This window comes from Calidris pugnax, unplaced genomic scaffold (assembly GCF_001431845.1).
Source record: "Calidris pugnax isolate Ruff unplaced genomic scaffold, ASM143184v1 scaffold480, whole genome shotgun sequence".
Classification (NCBI taxonomy): Eukaryota; Metazoa; Chordata; class Aves; order Charadriiformes; family Scolopacidae; genus Calidris; species Calidris pugnax.
Genome location: NW_015091200.1, coordinates 92,651 through 101,887, shown reverse-complemented (window position 1 = coordinate 101,887; position 9,237 = coordinate 92,651). Strand labels below are relative to the sequence as shown.

The following is a 9,237-nucleotide window of genomic DNA, read 5'->3' as shown; positions in this document are numbered from 1 at the left end:
AAAAAGGAAAAAACAAACCCAAAAAGCCATTTTCCCCCCCAACTCCCAGCCCTTTTCGTCTTGCACCGAACCCACGGGTGCAGAGAGCTGTCGGAGCAGGAGAGCTCAGGGTTTTGGCACGGTGGCCACCTGACAAAATAGCAGCTGGCCCGTCCCATAAATAGCAGGGGGGGTGCTGTAGGATGTGGCCCCGGGGAGCCCGCCGCCCACGCCGAGCCCAGGCAGCCCAGCCTGCCCAGCCGCCGGGGAGCTGGAGACGAACCTGAAGCTGATCCTTCAGCTGGGAGCCGGCCAAGACTCTGTTGGCCAAGTGTCTTCTTTATTCCCTTCCAGGCTTTTTCCGTGCCTGGGTGTATTTTCCCCAGCGCGGAGTCGGGTGGAAAATTACTGGGGATGCTCCGGTGCCAGGTCCCTGCCCCGGCAGAGGTGAGCTGGGGCTGCGCGTTCAGCTGGGGAACTCCTCGCCACGGGATGCTGAGACACCAGCAGCTAGGTCACTTAAGAAAAGAAACAGAAAGCTATTAAAAATAAATACATCTCTTTTCTTTTTTTTTTAATTTTTTTTGGCTTAGAAACGCTTCTCTGGAGAGATCTGTACACCACAGCCCACGGCAGAGGGCTTTTTGCAGCCCACCAGCCTCCTAGGGTTTGCTCCTCAGGAGTTTACAAGGACCTACAGATCCACCCCAAATGGCACAAAGCAGCAGCTAAACCCAGAGAAATGGGTGTCCACCGACTTCCGCAGCCCGAAAATCCAACCAAGGGCTTTACGAAGGAGCGACGGCGGAGGAACGCTCCGAGGCCGAAGAGCAAACAAGCCGTCAAGTTGCAACGCGCGGTGGCAGGTTTTGCAAGAGGCTTCCCAAGCGAGCACACCACGTGGGCTGGTGTCACTGCAGGGCAGGGGGGTCATACCCTGGGCAATAAAAGCAAATACCCCACCCCAGAGGGAGGAAGGCATCATCGGCAGAAAGGTTGGGGTGATAGGGACCAGCCGGGTTTGGGGGAATGACTTGGGGATGGATGGATGGATGGGTGGATGGATGGATGGATGGATGGATGGATGGATGGATGGATGGATGGATGGATGGAGCAGGGAGCAAGCCCTGAAGATCTTCCATAGCCTCTCCTATGAAGACAGGCTGAGGGAGCTGGGGTTGTTCAGCCTGGAGAAGAGAAGGCTCTGGGGAGACCTTATAGCGGCCTTTCAATACCTGAAGGGTGCCTACAGAAAAGCTGGAGAAGGACTCTTTGCCAGGAGGGGTAATGATAGGACAAGGGGAAACGGTTTTAAATTGGAAGAAAAAAGATTCAGATTAGATCTCAGGAAGAAATTTTTTACTCTGAGGGTGGTGAGACACTGGAACAGGTTGCCCAGGGAAGCTGTGGCTGCCCCATCCCTGGAGGGGTTCAAGGCCAGGCTGGATGGGGCCTTGAGCAACCTGGTCTGGTGGGAGGTGTCCCTGCCCAGGGCAGGGGGTTGGAACTGGATGATCTTTGAGGTCCCTTCCAACCCAAACCATTCTATGATTCTATGATTTCTGCTAACCAGGGTGTGATTCACAGACCACAGGGCCGCTTTGAGGTCCCTTCCAACCCAAACCATTCTATGATTCTATGATTTCTGCTAACCAGGGTGTGATTCACAGACCACAAGGCCGGGCAGCCGAGACGCTGCTCCTCGGAGGACGCCGAGGAGAACATGGCAATCCTCCTGTCACAGGGAAACCCCCGATTTCAACACTCAAACCAAGAAGCTGAGACCTGGGCGTTGCATCCCCGCGACCTGGGAGCATCCAGCCCCGTGCGGTTCCCCCGCGGGACACGCACCTGCGTCCTTTGATGCCTCCCAACGCCTCTCTGCGGGCATTTTCCTCCTTAGGAGGTGGAGCGGGGAAGGTGTGGGACCCCCCTTGGGCTCTTTGCAAGGGCTGAGAGGATGCCTCCGGGCTCAGGGATGCTCCACCGGGCCCGGTTCCAGGACCGGTGGGAGGGATGGAGCGTGTCCTTCTTACATCCAGGTCACTGGAAAATCCCCGTGGCTGGGACAGAAGCAGCAGATGGACACCATGTACCTCGGAGGTTGGGTCTCTCCCCTCCTTTCCCATGGCTCTGCGCCTCCAGCCTTCCCACCTTTCTCCTGAAATTCCCAGTTTTTTGCTAGCGTTTTGGGGGGAGCTTGTTCTTCCAAGCCCAGGTGTTTGGTGCCCATAAAAAGAAACCATCTGTTTGGCAAACTCGGCAGAGCCCATTCATCACCTCCAAATCCCCTTCTTCCCACACAGCAATTTTCAGTGCTTGGAAAGGAAAAAGAAAATAATAATAATAAAAAAAAATAGTAATGAGTGAAGCTCTTGGCTGTGCCTGCCACAGCGTTTCTGGATGTGGGCCCAAAGCTGAGGCTGTGGGACGTTCTCCAGCCATGTACGGGAGAGGAGGTCCCACCAGACAACTGCTTTGACGTCCCAGCTCTCCTTCTCCATCCCACTGTGACTGGGATGGGGACTTTAGAGCTCACCTGCTGGTCCCCAGGTCCCCTCAGCAGGGCTTTCATTTGAAAGCCCTTAGTGAAGATGGCTAGAAATGAGGTGGTGGGACCTCATGCCGTGCTCCTGGTGCCAAGATGGCTTTACCACTCCAGGCATGGAGAGGGATGGATGCTTAGGGCTGAAACAACGCTCTGCCCTGCATCTCCCCCTCCCGGTATCCTCATCCCCATCATCTTACAGGTCATGGAAACCTGTTAGAAGGAGGCTTTACCCCTGGCTGAGCCCTCCCTCGGGGATACCTGCTGCTGTCTGTCTGATCTCCAGCAGCTGGATCAGCCCTTCCCACCCCATGCCTTCAGGGAACCACAGCTTGGCCCCGGCTCAGCATCTCTCCCCGGGTTGGGTGACTCCCCAGCCCCAGCTGGCACCCGGCCTTGATGCCACCAAAGTCCCCGGGGACTTCCCAGGGCTGGCCCGGCTGCGTCCAGCCCCACCAGGGTTGGAGCTAAGCAAGAGCTGCCAGCTGGGGCTGGGCAGCCTTTGAAAGGGCTTTGAAAGCTTTGGAGAAGCTGCCCGGATGACACCTAGGGATCTCCTCCTCCTCCTCATGCTTCCTTATGAGCTTTTCCTGCTTTGCCTGTTCTCCTTTAGCCCCGTTCAGCAGGCAGTTTTCCTGCTTTGCCTGTTCTCCTTTAGCCCTGTTCAGCAGGCAGGAACGTGGAGAGAACGTGGAGACCATCCCAACCCCGTGTTCTCCGAGGTTCAGCTAAGCCAGCCCTGCAGCAGGTCAAGCCACCAGATTGCACCTGTAAAAGCTGGAACCTGCCTGTGATGTTCCCACCATCCAAAATGAGGATGTTAAAAGCACTCAGGGATGCCCAATCTCTAATTAACCCCCCCCATTTATTTATTATCTCTCTTTGCCATTGCGCATCACCAGCAGTCACATATTGCCTTTGATTTTCACGGCGACACAAACCCATTTACCAAGTGTTTTCTTGGTCAAGGGCTTCAATTGCACCATCTCAATGAGAAGTTCATGGAGACACGGACCAGACAGGACAAGTTTTGACCAGCCCTGGATTTGCTCTCCATTCCTGCCATGATATTCCCGACACACTGCTGGTGTGCTCAGTGTCCCCACGGACACGTCCCCTGTAGCCACCTCCACGGCCGTATGGACCAAAGCTTGGAGACACCACCACATGGGTGGGATGTTTGTAAGATGGTGCCATCCCCAATATCCCCATCACCTTCCTCCCCCCCAAAAAAAATTGTGGGCAGCCCCTGGGGAGCTCCTCCTCCCAGTCACCCGGCACCACGTCTTGGTGCCACCCGTGAGAAGCAGTTAGACATCCATCAGCAAAGAGGATAAATCAATAGACTGCTCCCGAAAGTGGTTTTAATTATCATTATTAACGCTGACGTCGACGGGAGGAAGGAGAGAAGAGCTGGCCAGGGGAGCAGAGGTAGCCCTGATCTACCCAGTTAAGCAAGAGGCCTTCGTCTCCCCTTGTTTGCAGGGAGCAGAGATTGAGAAACGGACCGATTGCGCAAAAACAGACGTTGACACGTTTGTAACCCCCCCACCCAAAAAAAAAAAAAACAAACCCAAAAAAAACCCAAAAAAACCCAACCATGAAAAAATACCCCAAACCCCCCCCCCATTCCCCTGGTGACACCCACCAGCTCCTCCCAAACACACGTGGGTTCCAGGAGCGGGCAAGCTGCCCCGCTGGGAAGGTGGCCATCAGGCACAGGAGCTGGGAGCAAACCTGCCCGCCTTGGAAACACTAATTTTGGGGTGGGGGGGTGGAAATCTTGCCAATGCCAGCTCATCCTGGGCACCATCCCCCTGCCCCCCTCCTCAACCTTTATCTGTGGCTTCCCCGTCACCCCCGAGGCTGCTCTGCTCCTTCCAAGCTCGCCCCACCGAGCCGGATGGGTGGCTGCTCCTTATCGGCAGGGACCGGGGAGCATGGCTTCCCTTCTCCCCTCCGGGGAGACCTGCCGAGGGAGATAAGGATCCGCTGCCTCCCAAGGAAAGAAGCTCCCCCCCCCCCAGCCCCGAACCACACGAGTGCTCCTCAAGGATGAAGTGGAGGAAACCATCTGCCATCAGACACCGGCTCTTGCCAGAGAGCCCCGAGGGCACCTCGTGCCGCAGCCGCCCGCCTACGCGGCTACCAGGAGCCCATGGCCCGGGCATGCCCAGGGAGGCAGGCCCACAGCTCGTGGAAAGGTGAAAATTAGCATAAAATGGGATCAAACCAACAGGGGAGGTAGGAGAAGCATCACGCTTCACCAGTTGTGTCCAAAGACCCTTTTCTTAAGAGCTGCAGTGGGAGATGGGATCAAACCAACAGGGGAGGTAGGAGAGACGCATCACGCTTCGCCAGTTGTGTCCAAAGATCCTTTTCTTAAGAGCTGCAGTGGGATAAACCAGGTTGGACGGGGCTTGGAGCAACCTGGTCTGGTGGGAGGTGTGGAACCACGGCAGGGAGGTGGGACTGGATGAGCTTTAAGGTCCCTTCCAACCCAAACCATCCTGTGGTTCACCTGCCGAGGGAGATAAGGATCCGCTGCCTCCCAAGGAAAGAAGCTCCCCCCCCCCCAGCCCCGAACCACACGAGTGCTCCTCAAGGATGAAGTGGAGGAAACCATCTGCCATCAGACACCGGCTCTTGCCAGAGAGCCCCGAGGGCACCTCGTGCCGCAGCCGCCCGCCTACGCGGCTACCAGGAGCCCATGGCCCGGGCATGCCCAGGGAGGCAGGCCCACAGCTCGTGGAAAGGTGAAAATTAGCATAAAATGGGATCAAACCAACAGGGGAGGTAGGAGAAGCATCACGCTTCACCAGTTGTGTCCAAAGACCCTTTTCTTAAGAGCTGCAGTGGGAGAAACCAGGTTGGACGGGGCTTGGAGCAACCTGGTCTGGTGGGAGGTGTGGAACCACGGCAGGGAGGTGGGACTGGATGAGCTTTAAGGTCCCTTCCAACCCAAACCATCCTGTGGTTCTGAGAAAACTGATTTTCCTCCAAAGCTTTGTGCGGATGGAGACCAGCAGAGAACCAAGACCTTACCACACACATGGGAAAAACCAAACCCATCACCACGGTGCTTTAAATCTCATTTTCTGCTGGACCTGGCAGGATGTTTGGGAGAAGGGGGGCCTTAAAGTTCAGCTGAGGTCCATCTCTACCACCTCCATGGTGGGGGGGCCTCAAAGTTCAGCTGAGGTCCATCTCTACCACCTCCATGGTGGGGGGGCCTCAAAGTTCAGCTGAGGTCCATCTCTACCACCTCCATGGTGGGGGGGCCTCAAAGTTCAGCTGAGGTCCATCTCTACCACCTCCATGGTGGGGGGGGGCCTCAAAGTTCAGCTGAGGTCCATCTCTACCACCTCCATGGTGGGGGGGCCTCAAAGTTCAGCTGAGGTCCATCTCTACCACCTCCATGGTGGGGGGGCCTCAAAGTTCAGCTGAGGTCCATCTCTACCACCTCCATGGTGGGGGGGCCTCAAAGTTCAGCTGAGGTCCATCTCTACCACCTCCATGGTGGGGGGGCCTCAAAGTTCAGCTGAGGTCCATCTCTACCACCTCCATGGTGGGGGGGCCTCAAAGTTCAGCTGAGGTCCATCTCTACCACCTCCATGGTGGGGGGGCCTCAAAGTTCAGCTGAGGTCCATCTCTACCACCTCCATGGTGGGGGGGCCTCAAAGTTCAGCTGAGGTCCATCTCTACCACCTCCATGGTGGGGGGGCCTCAAAGTTCAGCTGAGGTCCATCTCTACCACCTCCATGGTGGGGGGGGGCCTCAAAGTTCAGCTGAGGTCCATCTCTACCACCTCCATGGTGGGGGGGCCTCAAAGTTCAGCTGAGGTCCATCTCTACCACCTCCATGGTGGGGGGGGGCCTCAAAGTTCAGCTGAGGTCCATCTCTACCACCTCCATGGTGGGGGGGCCTCAAAGTTCAGCTGAGGTCCATCTCTACCACCTCCATGGTGGGGGGGGGCCTCAAAGTTCAGCTGAGGTCCATCTCTACCACCTCCATGGTGGGGGGGCCTCAAAGTTCAGCTGAGGTCCATCTCTACCACCTCCATGGTGGGGGGGGGCCTCAAAGTTCAGCTGAGGTCCATCTCTACCACCTCCATGGTGGGGGGGCCTCAAAGTTCAGCTGAGGTCCATCTCTACCACCTCCATGGTGGGGGGGGGCCTCAAAGTTCAGCTGAGGTCCATCTCTACCACCTCCATGGTGGGGGGGCCTCAAAGTTCAGCTGAGGTCCATCTCTACCACCTCCATGGGGTGGGGGGGCCTCAAAGTTCAGCTGAGGTCCATCTCTACCACCTCCATGGTGGGGGGGCCTCAAAGTTCAGCTGAGGTCCATCTCTACCACCTCCATGGTGGGGGGGGGCCTCAAAGTTCAGCTGAGGTCCATCTCTACCACCTCCATGGTGGGGGGGCCTCAAAGTTCAGCTGAGGTCCATCTCTACCACCTCCATGGTGGGGGGGGGGCTCAAAGTTCAGCTGAGGTCCATCTCTACCACCTCCACGGCCAGGAGGGACCTTGCTCCTGTGTTCCACCAGTCTCCCCAGCGGGGAAGGGAAGGGGAGGTGTTGGGGTGGTGGACCTGCATCTGGAACCATCCCATCTGCGAGGGTGGGATGGGAGAGATGCCGGCTCCGGGGGGGGAACTGGTGATTCCTGCAGGACTGGGAAGGATTCCTGGGGAAGCACCGGGGCTCACCGGGAAAAGCCGAGGAGCCAGAGCCAAAAATCAGGCGGCCCCGGTGCTCCAGCCGGGCTGGGACGCGGCCGGCCGGGATTTTCGGCAGCTGAGTGAGCCAGCAAAGCAAACATTAGCAAAGAGCTCCCGAGTCGTGTAAACAAACAACCAATTAAAAGATGAAATAAATCTCCCCGGGTACATAACCTTTCTATTTAAACACCGGCCAGGTCTGGAAGGGCTCCAGAGCATCTGACCCAGCGACGCCTGTGATCTCGCTCCCCGATTTTCACCCGCGGGGTGAAAGCCATGGAGTTTCAGGGAGTGGCTTCAACTTTTCTACCATTTCCACATACCCCCCCCTTAATTATATTATTCTTTCTTTCTTGTGTTGGTTTAATTCAGAGGGAAAGCCCCCAAACCCCCCTTTTTCTTCTGCATCCCCTTCTCCCCTGAGGAGCAGGACCTGGCAAGTCGCTGCCTCCCTCCCCGTTTGGGTTCCTCCACCTCTGGAAGAGGATTGACTCCGTTGGCCTGTTAATTACGGGACTTAGAGGAAACATGGGGGGGCAAATTAACCCAGCAGCGTTAATGGGGGAGCAGGAAGAGAAAAGCAAGGCTTTAAATGGAAAGCAGGCAGCCCCGGGGAGGGATCCTGCAGGGATGAGGATGCTCCTTCCACAGCAGGACAGGCCCCGAGCGTTTTAAGGTCAGAAATTCTGAATTAGGCTAAAAACCACGGGTGTATGTGGGAGGGGGGTTGATTTTTCCCTCGTCCCAAGCCCTGTGTTTGGGGAATACTTATCTTTGCCTTAAAGACTGGGGGCGGTTTGGCCTTCAGCAGGACAGAGGGAGGAAGGAGCTGCTGCCTAAACCAGGGGCCAGGAAAAGCACCGAGGAAAATGGGTGTATTTTGCACTTTTTAGGCTCATCTTTAAGCAGGGCAAGCTGGGAGCGTGGCTTGCTCCATCCCGGAGCATCCTCAGAGCTGTTCCCCCCATCACCACATCCCCATCTCTAACCAGGGGCCAAATAAGCACCGTTCACTTCATCAGTAGCCAAAGGCGATGCTCAGTAGCCACACGCCGGGGAGCTGAGGGGCAGGGTCCAGGCTGGGGGCATCCCAGGTGCTTGTTGTGATGCTCCCCAGGGGGATTTAATAAATATATAATCATTCCCCACCACCCAGGAGAGAAAATAAACCCGACCATCACCGAGGAGTCGGTCCAGCCCCCTGTGAGGGGTGACGCCGCCCTAAAGATTCACCCTATAGATTTAATGGGGAGGGTTCTGTCCCCTACAGCCCAGCTGAGGGATGCAGGGGGATCACCTCATAGAATCACAGAATGGTTTGGGTTGGAAGGGACCTCAAAGATCATCGAGTTCCAACCCCCCTGCCCTGGGCAGGGACACCTCCCACCAGACCAGGTTGCTCCAAGCCCCATCCAACCTGGCCTTGAACCCCTCCAGGGATGGGGCAGCCACAGCTTCTCTGGGCAACCTGTTCCAGTGTCTCACCACCCTCAGAGTAAAGAATTTCTTCCTGAGATCTAATCTGAATCTTTTTTCTTCCAATTTAAAACCGTTTCCCCTTGTCCTATCATTACACCTCCTGGCAAAGAGTCCCTCCCCAGCTCTTCTATAGGCCCCCTTCAGGTATTGAAAGGCCGCTATAAGGTCTCCCCGGAGCCTTCTCTTCTCCAGGCTGAACAACCCCAGCTCCCTCAGCCTGTCTCCATAGCAGAGGTGCTCCATCCCTCTGATCATCTTCGTGGCCTCCACTGCACCTGTTCCAGCTGGTCCATGGCCTTTCTGTGGTGAGGACTCCAAAGCTGGACACAGAGCTCCAGGTGGGGTCTCACGAGTGCAGAGCAGAGGGGCAGAATCACCTCCCGAGACCTGCTGGCCACACTTCTCCTAGAATCATAGAATCATCTAGGTTGGAAGAGACCCTTGGGATCATCGAGTCCAACCATCTCCCCTACTCTACAAAGTCCTCCCCTACACCATGTCCCTCAGCAC

General features: G+C 56.5%; 1 protein-coding gene across 1 annotated transcript in view; it reads right to left on the bottom strand.

Moving 5' to 3' along the window:
• Positions 1 to 308: 308 nt before the first annotated feature.
• PPCDC (phosphopantothenoylcysteine decarboxylase) overlaps positions 309 to 9,237 on the bottom strand; it is a 53,530-nt gene continuing 44,601 nt past the window's right edge. Inside the window, exon 6 of the mRNA XM_014959697.1 lies at positions 309 to 497. Coding sequence (XP_014815183.1) covers positions 490 to 497 — 8 coding nt within the window. The 3' untranslated portion in view covers positions 309 to 489. The remainder of the gene's footprint in view (positions 498 to 9,237) is intronic.